Here is an 11,874-nt window from a genome sequence, read left to right on the forward strand (position 1 = left end):
CGGTGTGTGTGTTTGTGTGTACGTGGGAGTGTGCATGCACTGGTGTAGAATCATGTGTGCGTGCATACAACAATTTAAAAAAAAAAAATTAAAAAATCTAATGCTTTTACATTTTACTTTCAAGATTTTTTTTAAAATTTCAGATCAAATTACGAACATCGAGGTATACGTATAAGCTATGATCATAAATCATAAAACACAGTTAGATCGACGTAATATATATATATTTAGTTCCTGATTAAAGATTTCAAAACAAAACAAAATTCTGACAACTTGCTCGGACAGTAAAAAATGCTCTTAATTCATCTGCACTGCCTGGCCTATCGCGCTTCGGTCACAACAACGGAGACTCACACCCATTGATAAAAGAATGCAGTCTGGCAAGTTCTGTTTTTAGACCTTTATGTGCAATTAAGAGAATAAAGCTGTTCATAAAAAGTGGGAAATGTTCGTGCATTGTCGAATGGAGCGGCTCCATCAATAAAACTAAAGAATATTCATTTTTATGGCTGCATTTAAAGATCCTTTTACATAGGAATCAATACAGTTTATAACCTCTGAATATTATAGTAATAATTCTGTGTGTGTGCATGTGTGATTGAATGTATTACACGCGCGCGTGTGTATTAATTGTGTGTCTAAGAGGATTTTTGTTGGGAGTTGGGACAGTATACGCATAAGGCGAGTACGTGTTTTTATGTCGTGGACCTATATATGTCTTGTAAATATTAAAATGCGACACAATTTATTCTGCCAGTAGATTTATCCCCATGTTGATCAAGCATGATGCTTTAATAGCTTTCCTTCTTCTGATGGGTGTAATCCGTTGAATTTTTTAACTTGTGCATTAGCTCTTCTCAGCGTGATCTTGTCTCTCAAAGCGTCCGTGATTATGACTATAATAGTAAAGCTAAAAGAACTATAATCATATTACTCAATAGCAGCAAAAAGAGGACAACTCTTTGATTTCCCAAGTTTTTTGTTTTTTGTAAAACCACTGTCCGGTGCGATCCTTGATTTCGAGGCGAGGGCGTCCTTCAACTTTCTAAAGGAACGGCCATTTTTGGGCGTTTCTTGTTGAACAGAAAGTCGTCTTGAGGTGTGAGAAATTTGACTGGTGACTGGCTCACTGTTTCTTCTCGGAAAATCTCGATCAGAACTGACACTGGACTTCTGAGTCGTAAAGGTATCGTCGACACACACTGGCGAAGATTTTAAGGTAAGGTGGTCCACACATGCTGATCTTGCGTGAACAGAGTTGTGAAATCTTTTCATGTTTGTCATCTGTTTTTTGTGGACATCGCGGAAAGATTTTTCGTCTGCTTCCATTCTGCGAACGGCGGTTTGGAGAACATCGAGTTCGTGATCGTTGGCCGAACGAACAAAAAGAGAACACTCTTGAATCTGGGTTGAAGAACCTGATCCTCTCCTGAGACCAAATGTTTTCATCGCACGTTTTTGGTAATCCATTCGTCTGACCATTTCGCCAATAGAAGCCATTTCTATCAGACCAAATAGGAAGAAATCTGAAAAAAAGATAATAAATCATAATGATTAACAAGAAAACAAAGGAATATGAAGGTTAAATAAAAGTTAAAACGGAATTTTAATAACGAGGAAGGGACATTTTTTAAATCTTGTAATAAATACATGAAAACAGTGAGAAAATTATAGCCGCGCGCCGCCCACGAACCATGACTACGTTATGTAACCACGTGACAGGAGACAATTACAAATGTGGGAATATATTTCCAGCTAGCTTATAAAGGGCAAACACAAGTGACAGAATTCAGTGACAACAACCGTGAAATTTATGGCGAACAATTAAATGACTGTGACTAACCTTGTTAGAAGAAGTGTGTTTGTGTGTTAATGTAATGTCAGGAAGAATAAAATACGATGAAAAAAGAAAAAGAAAGAAGAGGCTTACATCGTACCTTTGTCAGGATTTTGGAGAAAATACTTTTTCATCCGGTCAGGTCTCTGACGATTAGGTAGTAAAGCCGGACTATGACTACTAAGCCTTATGTAGGCATACCAAGCCCACCAGCTGGGGACGAAAGCGATATCATACCGTAGACTACGCAGAAAAAAAACTGTCAAGCTGTAAATAGTATTCGCATTTAAAGAATGACTAAAGAGCTTGAAAAAAAAGTTCAGTGCTATCGCCGAGTCTTACATCGCTCATTTAAAGTCCTAAATGCAGGACAGCGCTCGACAGTCATTTGTTAGGTATACAACGGATGTTTCTCTCTGGACTGCTGACTGGTTGTCAGGTCTCGGTGAACCATTTAGCAGTTTTAATATCCGTAACTGCAATAAAATACTTATAGTGAACTATATCTTGCAACAAATGTATTACTTAGTTACTTTTATACTTATTTCTTTTTTTCACTGAAGTCCTCGACCTCTACTTCCCACGAGAGCCAATAAAATAAAATACAACAGGCGATAAAGTTTGAACTTTTGTACCTCCTTCTACACGAGAGATCGCATTCTTCCGGAAGCGAATTTGTGCATTGGCCTCGTTCTGGGAAAATAGTCTGCAAGCAGTCCAGTAAAGATATACGCCCGTGGGTATACAAACGGGCAGTATTAGTGTCCGATATCAAAGTGGGGTAACCAGATAGTTTATGGTATTTTAATAGAAACACCGGGGAAAAGGATGGATTGAGTGTTGTGAATGTTATCGCCCCTGTGAGGTGAGACGCATTGTGAACACCGGTGTTCCACCCCCTCTAAGCCTTTGTCCGTCAGTCATCAGGGGACTGGCGAGTGTAGCTAGCCTTATAGTCTCGTGCATAAGAACTTAGCAAAGCAAGGGGAGCAATCGAGGTGTGAATGAGAGACCAGCAACATAATTAGTTTGGTTATAAATACTGCAAGGTACCATACATACCAGGTTGATTTTTTTCAAAAAAACAAAAAATAAAATAAAAAAACAAACAAAAAAAAAAAAACCAAACAAAAATGTGAAATATTTATCTTTATTTTCTCAAAGCGTGATGAAAAATTAGTTATTTTATGCAGCATTTTCACTAAGTTTGGCATGAAAGGAGTTATCGGGCTGATGGACGTGGTGGGTCGTGGCTCTATGACTGACAGCTCAGAGAAATTCTGGACCAACCACTGACGGGTCTGATAGTCTATAGTGGTTACAGCAACAGCATTCCAACTCCAACGGACGCACACTAACCGGTTCGATACTCATGAAACGTAGTAGCTGTTTTCTTTTGAGAAGAGGAAACAGCGATAATAAGATATAATTAATATAAAGTAGCTGTATCTAAAAATTATTCGGCAATAAAATATCATAAAAAATATTTACGTTTATTAAGGAAAAATACATCTTAAAAAAAAATGATTCCAGATTAACACGTTTCCGTTGTACATTCGTATTTTGAAATCTCAGGCGGCTGCCAGCTACTGATTGTCAAGCGGCAGATTGTGCTGCCCAGATATTTTCCCATAATAAAAATGCAACAATGTCATTCAGTATATTGAGACATACTTAAAGTCAAATGCAGTTTCTTTATTTTTTCATTTGAAAAAAAACCTGAATAAAGCTGTCCGCTTTTAAATAAACAGCTATAACCTTCTTTTTTTCCCATTTCTTTTCATAAAAGCACTTGCCTGTCCGGCGATCGCTGTGAGCTTCAAAGCTCGAGAGCGTAGGAGGAGGCACCTGGGGGCGTAACTAGCACGAAAGTCCACCTTCTTCGTTTTTGTTTGTTTGTCGTTTTCTTCTTAATTTAAAGGTTAGCGAGTTCATAGGCAGTTGAGTCATGATTCTCTCAATCAATAAGTTGAGTACGACATTGAAAATGAACTATTTTTTGTCACTGAAAAGTTTGGTGTAAGAAAAGTCAAACGGAGAACGTCTGTTAGAGTAACTAATAGATATTTGTCAGGGCATCGGGTTTGATGTAATACAAAATTCGAATTTCAGATTCAAAGCATTCTTCAGAATGAAAAAGATTTCTAGCTGGGAGGGGATGTGGGGAAGGAAGTCATGTACAGCAGGTAAAATTGTGTTTGCATGCGTGTCCTGTTCATTCCCTCCTCTCTCTCTCTCACACACACAACCTATGTTTCGAAAGCTGAGAGTGAAGGGATATTCTTTATTTTGTTTTTGTGTTATGGATATGCTTTGCTTCGGTTACTAATTGTAGAGTTTCATGTTTGAATCTGCCTCAATTGCGTTTTGCTTCTTTCTTATTTTACAGGTGGACTGCATTAAAAAGAAGTGCCCTTGGCTCGGATCTGCTTCATGACCATTTAGTCTGGTTTGTCATTTGCTTTGGTTAAATTTGTTAAACAGCCGCTTTCTGCAAAGTTCCTTCTACTGTTTACTGTCGTCCCTCGCTCTGTCTCTTTCTCTCTCACACACTACTTAATTATTTTTGGCATAGTAATCTCAGAACAATTGATGATATGCACTCAAAGAAACATGAGAACAAAGTGAATGTGTGGAGTTTTTATAAAATCTTCTGGCATTTTACATAACGGCAACAGTCTGGGACAAAAATAAAGATTTCAGAATAAGTAAAGAACATCAGCAATACACTTATATAGGGAATAACATTTTTGAGAATCAGGATTAGTATATTAGGGAAAAAACATGAAGGCAGTGTTAAATGGATGAACAAAGGACTGAGATAAAGAGACGGGTAGACAGACGGTCAGCTGGTCATCTACATAGATAAGTGCAGAAAACGAATGAGAAAACGAATATATGAAATTTGCGAATTCCACACATCTGAAAACAAACCCAGCTAAATACTCAGTTAAAGAAAAATTGGCTTAGTGTTAAGAATTAGGCCTCGACATTTTGTGTCAAAACTCACAATCAGATAAGATATTTTATTTTTGAAATATTAAAAAATTGCTATACTTCGTTCTACTATTTTCTGTTCTAGAATAGTGAACAACTAACTTAATGTTTATTTTCGCCATGAGGAAATGTAGTAGCTTTAAAGGAAAACAACAGAAAGCCTTTCCAATACAGCGAAAATTTGAGATAAAAATTGATTTTATTCGTGGGATGTCTGTCTTTATATATATATCACAGGTTGTATGTAGAATAAATCACAATGCTTTCTACGTACTGGGGTGGCATGAACCTTTTATTCTGCTTAATTTTACGGACAGTTTTACAATTGGAAAAAAACCCAAGAAAGCTGATGTAACTCGGTCTAGTCTGTTAATAAAGAATAAACAGGGCGAAAAAAGATTACGATAATTGCACAACCATCAACAAAGTAGGCTACGGGGTAGTTACACAAAACATCGCTAGGCGCTGGCTGCATGGCTAACTTGTAGCTGTCAGCTAAATTCTATTTTACGAACATTCTAGCCGACTGCTTCGACTTAGCCATCATAGCGACACTCCATGCAGCCCACCCCAAGCAACCAGCGCGACAGAGTAACTGCAGTTTGAAGGGCAGAAACATTTATTTCCCGAAAGAAACCCACACATGCGTTGGACTAAGGAAGTCACCAGGTGGGGAGATATGGAGAAGGCCCCACTTGTGATTGTTTTCCCACAAGGCATCTGCTTGTTTCTATAACTATCCATCTGTCATGCTGTACAAAAAGTCAACAAGAAAGCATGTTCGGCAATATCAGTTATAATTTATCTGTGAACAAAGTTTTTTTTTTAAATCCAGATTTTCATTGGGCATGTCTTCAAAGTTTGATCCCAAGTTCGTTTGTAAACAAACTTTGAAGTTGTCTTTTTCTTTCTGGCCACAGGGGCGTCAACTCTTATTTTCTGTCCACCCGTCGCGCGGGAGGGTGTGCGCAGACGCAACCCACGGGAATGGACTCGCGGTCCCACCGGAAGTGGACTTCCCCGGACGGTCCACACGTCTCGCGGATGACTGCCACGCGGTGGTACAGCGGTACGCAGGAGTAGAGTGTGGGAGGTCCGTTTCCCCACCCTGCCCCCCTGCAATGGCCGCAGATGCACCGAGCGAACATCAGGAGGCGAGGAAAGCGGTTCACCTCGTAGTTCTCCTCCAGGGTCCACGGACACAGCGACTGGCTCTCCAGGCCCGTGCGGTCAGTGGGGCGGAACGCCGGGCAGACGGCGGACAGGTTGTGCTGCCCACCGCTGCGGATGAGCTGCTCCAGGTTCTCTGGGTTGATGTGCTCCACAGACTCCATCATGTTCAGCATCTGGACCAGGCGCTGTTGCTCCGTGGAGGGCTGACACACCCTGTAGGCCCCGACCCCGACTGAGCCCCACCCAGAAGCGCCCGTCTTTTCGAAGAAGGCGGAGTGGAGGAGGGAGAACCAGCTGGAGGAGGAGGTCCAGGTGAAGGAGGAGGTCGATGAAGAGGACTCTGAGGTGGAAGGACGTGGCGTGAAGAACAAGGAGCCGTGGTAGCATGCAAGAACTAGCAGAACGAACAGCAGGCGAGGACTGGATGTAAGCTACAGAACAGAAGAAATGATGGGCGTTCCTGAGTAGGTTTTTATTTGTGAAAACAATTTGCTTCATGACGCATAAGAAAGCTTCCAGAACAAGGCGACACAAATTGTAAATATTAGTGGATGACTGACAACGAAAAGGTAGAGGGAGCATTACAGTTTTATATCTCTAATGCCATATGACGGCCAAGCAAATAGGTGCCTCATGCTAAGCAGACGACAAAATGCTTAATTAGTTTTAGCAACATCATCCAAACAGCAAGCTCTTGCATGTTTGAAATCGAGACACAAAAAATCCTAGAACACGGAAGCAGGATGGTTTAACGGGTCAGAACTCGTTTGAATGATCGACTTTTCTGGAGAGTGATTTCTTTTTTTTTTCTTTTTTCTATGCTTCTTCTTGAAGAAAATGGAGTAAGTGGAGAGTGGAGTAAATGGAGAGTGATTTCTTTTTTTTTCTTTTTTCTATGCTTCTTCTTGAAGAAAATGGAGTAAGTACAGATGTACAGAAAAATAATTTAAACACAAATTTCATTCAGCGAGTGTTTATCTCAATTCCCCTCTTCTAATCGTCCCATTATCTTATCACGATGACGGACAATCTTACCGTTGGAATACATGATACACGTTTAATATTTTCATGAAAACACGCTTGAGTAGAAGCTTTCTGTTCCTTTCTTTTTTTAAAATATTATTTGAACGAAAACATAACATTTTCAGGGCATTTTCCTATTTATCTTGTACTGCCATACACATTTATTGTCTCACATTGTTTTGTTTTACCCCGATCCAAATTAATTTGATAAACCGACATTATCTCCCTTCCAAAACAAACTTAGTTTTCACTAAAAATTTTCTTACAGATGGGCTTCCTTTTTATGATTATTCTTTAAAAAATTCCCTGATTATTCTTTAAAAAATTCCCTGCATTTCGGGCCTCGTCAAATATAGGAAATAGTTTTGTTGCTATGGATCATCTTCCGGGTTGATACCACAAAGTGTTCTTCAAAACAGGAGAGTACAACATCATTCAAAAGAAACATTTGAGTATTTTTGAGAACGCTTACAACGCTTAATCAAGCTAGCAAAATAAAATAAACGAAAATAAATAAAAAATATAAACTATATACTCATCAACGAAGTCACAGTCAATAAATCATCAAATCAATAGATTAATTAAATTGTCTGAAGCACTGAAAAAAGTAATGATATAAAAATGCAAAATTTTTAAAGCGCAGACTCATACTCACAATCCAATCGTTGGGAAAAACGGCATCATTAGTGTTAGTAATATTTATTTGTAATAAATGTTCGTTCCTGTACTAAGCGTTACTGATAGCATTCTTCACATTTATTGCCTCTGTTGTAATTATTTTATATTATGTCTAATGTTGCACAAAGGGAAATAAATTAATGTTATCACGAACAATGATCATCGTGTGAACACATACCTGTACCATGCCTTGTAGAAAAGATGGTTGCATTTTGGGTTTTGGAGGAAGTTGCTTGTCCTCTCTGGTCTTTGGTTCTTCTGCTCGTTGCCCGCAGTACTGGAGAGTTATCGCTGTTGTTGTAAAGGTGAAACAAGGAAAGAACACACCCTGGGTTGCAACTTTCTCTAGTAAAGAGTTCTCTCTAGCATGTCTTGCGTAAATTAATCCAATATAAAACCATGCAAAAGTTTTTAGTTTTAGTAAAAATGAAGTTAGAGTAGCAGCTCTGAGGACTTTCAAATATATCAGCCGCTGTCACATCTAAGGTAAGTGGAAAATAATTTTAGAATAATAATTTATTTTTTTTTGGCACTTTTCTATCCACCACTGAATCGAGAAGAACGGTTTTCAATGAACAATTTATTTATTTATTTATTTTTGTTTCTTATATACACTTTCTTCGAAAGATTTTAAGTAAAAATAAACTGTGTCCCAGCTGGCTTACTAGCGAACTGTTAACGAAACATTGGCTACATGAACGGTGTTTCTAACAGTGCTATGAATTAACTATGCCTAATGGTTGACCGTTAGTGACGAGGGCTGGAGGATGCTTGTCCTTATAAACTTTTGGAAGCTGGGCCTCCGTGACGGCGAACCGAGACTGCAGCAGTGGTCCATGCGGCGTGGGTGGACTCACAGACGAGCATCTGACGAACCTGACACACCCACCCACAAGCAGCCATGGAGGAGTGTGGGTGGAAATGCAGTGGTGAGAGTGGGGGATGAGAGAGTGGGGGTAGGGATGGGGTGGTATGGGAGACTTGCAGTTGTGAAGATGACTCTTTCGAGAAGGTAACTTTGAAATGAGAAGGCGAAAGCCGACGGAATTTCAATCAACATGTTCGGGGTTAGGAAAAATAACTAACAAAAACAGCAAACTAGCAGACACATAGGCTCGCAGGCACGCATGCACGCGCACTTATCATTTGATGAACAAGACAGTTGTCTAGGGCGCATGCGCTGTGAAAGGTGAAGATGGTCTATATTTTTTTAAGGCGACGAATGATCGGGGAATGTTCCGGTGAATCACATTAACAACAGTACATATATCTACTACCCGTTTATCTACAAATACTGAAATGATGATAAGTTTAGTCTTAGCTTTCTTTCATCAACTGAGAATTTAAATAAAAATAGACAGGCTTACATAGTGAGTGTTGCAGTTTGATTTGGGAGCACACACACAGCTTCCCCAGCTTAAATGACATCCCCACAAGTTAAACGCTGATAATCTTCGTTATCAAATATAAATTATTAAATACAATACAAAAAGTAGCGGTGTCACTCACATTTTTATTAAATGTTGTACAGCACAGATTTGTACTGATCCTGCCAGCGTCTGTACCCAAGGGAGAAGTTTCTCAAAATTGAAATTAATTAAAGGTCCAAAATAACGCAAGAATTTTTGGTTGGACTGGCTACCACTACACTAAAAATGACAGTTTTACTAGATCGGAAAATCCAATAATTATCCGAAAAGAAAAAAGTAAGAAAAGTGAGTTTTTAAGCCTTAATTTAATGACCAGAACCGAGAGTGAGAGGGAGACATCACGCAATATCAGCGGAAGAGCAGGATGCTGTGTTCTTAACAATAATGATTTAACAATTTTAAAGGACTTGTATAGTTAGATGGCGTGTGTCTAGCTATCAAAACAAAGAAAAATTAAAGTGCATGAACTGCACACTACGTCCATTCGAGAACTATCCCAAGAAGCTCTGCTCGAAAAACCTCAATAACACATTATCATACTTTCCACGTGTATCAATTAGAGGTTAGTAGATGTAAAACCCTTCTGTGCTTTTGCTTTGTTCTCCACCACAACTCATTTGAATAATATCTTCATACTGGTTATTCCATCTAAAGTCCGTTGAAATTTCTAAATCCACATACATTTATGTGTTGCATGTGTCAAAGAAAATTGGGTTTTCGTTGAACTCGAAGCTCATCAATTAGAAAAACACAAACTTTCATGCCAAATAAAGCACAGAAGAATCAGGGAATTAATTGTCTGCTTCTTCAAACGCCTACAGAAAATTTTGATGTTAACCATCATCGGACGAAAGTATTGGCCAGGACCCAGTGCTCATGTATTTGTGGCCAGGTCGACCCACAACTAAATCGTATTTCATCCTGCTGCGTAGATGCTTCAAATCCAGCATCAACATGGCCAAGACGAAGACATACCAGGCACTTAATTGCAGAAGACCATGACCTTATTGTAGCTTGAACCTAAGGATCAAGCGCCGCTCAAATGTCCCGAATTTGCTTTGATTTTGAGAAGCTTCAGGACCCAAACCTTGCAGAAATCTTGAAGGGCAAAGTTGGAAGGAACATCTCTTCACTGCGCATGATGGACTGTGATATAAACATCCTTGCTGAAAACATCAAAGAGGTGCTACTTTCATCAGAACAGAAAGGTTTAGGGCAGCGGTTCTCAACCTGTGGGGCGCGACCCCTTGGGGGGTCGCGACGTGCCTACAAGGGGGTCGCGAAGGTGGTCCTTTTTAAAAAGTTTCTTATACCGGTATTAGTGAAATTAGCTTAGATTGTGTAACCGAGTGGTGAGGGCGATCAAACTCCAAATCTCTTCTCCCTATTCAAGTACACTGTCTCGGCATGCAGTGACTTCTCACTTCCAAAACTCAAAACACAATCCCCCTCTCAACAATTAAGCCTCCAATCTCCCTCCTCTCGCCTTTTGCCCTCTCTCTCCCCCAATCTCTCTTCGCTGACTCCCCTCTCCAGTCATACCTCTCTCTTTAAAAAAAAAACAACATCTAAACGGCACGCATTCAGGAAACGTCCATCATTCACACCCTTTCGCCCTCGTACGTGCTCCTAGTACTCTAGGTCCCTGACAGAAGGCCATGACCAGACAGTGCGGGGTGGGGGCTGAAGAACGACCGATGGCTGCTGCTAATGACATATTTATCGGACATATTTGAGAATCTGAACGTTGTGAATACTTCTCTGCAAGGGAAAGACACCACCATATTACAAACAACTGACAAGATGAATGCTTTCGTCCGAAAAATTTCGTTGTGGACGCAAAAGATACGCCAAGAAAATATTTTTGATATGTTTCCGTGCTTGTGTAAGTGCAAGGCTGACAACTTGAATCTTGATCAGGTGAAGAATGTAATTATTGCCCATCTAAACGGACTGCAAGAAAGGTTTCAGCATTACTTCGCTGAAATTGATGTGACTAAATACGATTGGATTCGTAATCCATTTCTGGCTGATCCTAGCACAAGCGGGTTGTCCACGCAAGAAGAAGAGCAGCTCATCGACCTTTCGAGTGACCAATCCCTGAAAATGGTCTTCCAAACAACACCAGTGCCAACATTCTGGTTTAGCATCAACGGTGAATATCCTCTCCTTTCTGAGAAAGCAATGAAAGTTCTGCTGCCATTTTCAACTTCATATATGTGTGAGCAAGGATTTTCAGCATTGGCAGCACTGAAGTCTCAATACAGAAATCGTGTGGACGCAGAGGCTGAGCTGCGAATAGTAGTGGGTACGAACATCGCACACAGGTTCGCTTCTCTATGCAACAGCAAGCAGGCTCAACCTTCTCATTAATCAAAGTGAGTGTCGAATAAAATAATATTTATTAGCACCGCAGAATTTGCTTTAGTAAAATTTCATTAACAGTTATACTTCTTGCAGATACGAACTTTGTTCTTCCGTTGTTGAATTGTATTCATTTCTTCGACGCGGCGTTCGAGGTTAGCTAAGGCTCCCCCCCTCTTCCATCGACCTAGCTGGCTAAGGGGGGTCGCGGACGTACCGGTGTTCGTCAGGGGGGTCGCCACAAGTAAAAGGTTGAGAACCGCTGGTTTAGGGTGTCAAAGAAAGAATAAAAAAACTCTTGGTCACGAACGACATCTAAGATGACTAGAGAAAGGAAAGTTAACCCCAAGCAGCTTCCAGATACAAAAAAGT

General features: G+C 40.0%; 2 protein-coding genes across 2 annotated transcripts; both read right to left on the minus strand.

Annotated features, from left to right (window-relative positions):
* Positions 1-214: 214 nt before the first annotated feature.
* On the minus strand, positions 215-2,138 carry LOC112562408. Its single transcript, XM_025235661.1, has 2 exons — positions 1,938-2,138; positions 215-1,526 (listed from the first exon to the last, which is right to left on the minus strand). Exons 1-2 carry the CDS (start codon positions 1,969-1,971, stop codon positions 931-933), a joined length of 630 nt encoding a protein of 209 aa, XP_025091446.1. The 5' UTR covers positions 1,972-2,138; the 3' UTR covers positions 215-930.
* A 2,339-nt stretch (positions 2,139-4,477) lies between these two features.
* LOC112562384 lies at positions 4,478-8,386 on the minus strand. Its single transcript, XM_025235629.1, has 2 exons — positions 7,887-8,386; positions 4,478-6,438 (listed from the first exon to the last, which is right to left on the minus strand). The coding sequence occupies exons 1-2, from the start codon at positions 7,917-7,919 to the stop codon at positions 5,767-5,769; spliced, it is 705 nt and encodes a 234-aa protein (XP_025091414.1). The 5' UTR covers positions 7,920-8,386; the 3' UTR covers positions 4,478-5,766.
* Positions 8,387-11,874: the final 3,488 nt, after the last annotated feature.

This window comes from Pomacea canaliculata, linkage group LG4 (assembly GCF_003073045.1).
Source record: "Pomacea canaliculata isolate SZHN2017 linkage group LG4, ASM307304v1, whole genome shotgun sequence".
NCBI lineage: Eukaryota > Metazoa > Mollusca > Gastropoda > Architaenioglossa > Ampullariidae > Pomacea > Pomacea canaliculata.

Coding starts and splice junctions, on each gene's coding strand:
- LOC112562384 (XM_025235629.1), bottom strand. CDS start 7,919: ATGCAACCATCTTTTCTACAAGGCATGGTACAG. Junction 6,439..7,886: donor TTCTACAAGGCATGGTACAG/GTATGTGTTCAC, acceptor TCTGTTCTGTAG/CTTACATCCAGTCCTCGCCT.
- LOC112562408 (XM_025235661.1), bottom strand. CDS start 1,971: ATGAAAAAGTATTTTCTCCAAAATCCTGACAAAG. Junction 1,527..1,937: donor TCTCCAAAATCCTGACAAAG/GTACGATGTAAG, acceptor TCTTTTTTTCAG/ATTTCTTCCTATTTGGTCTG.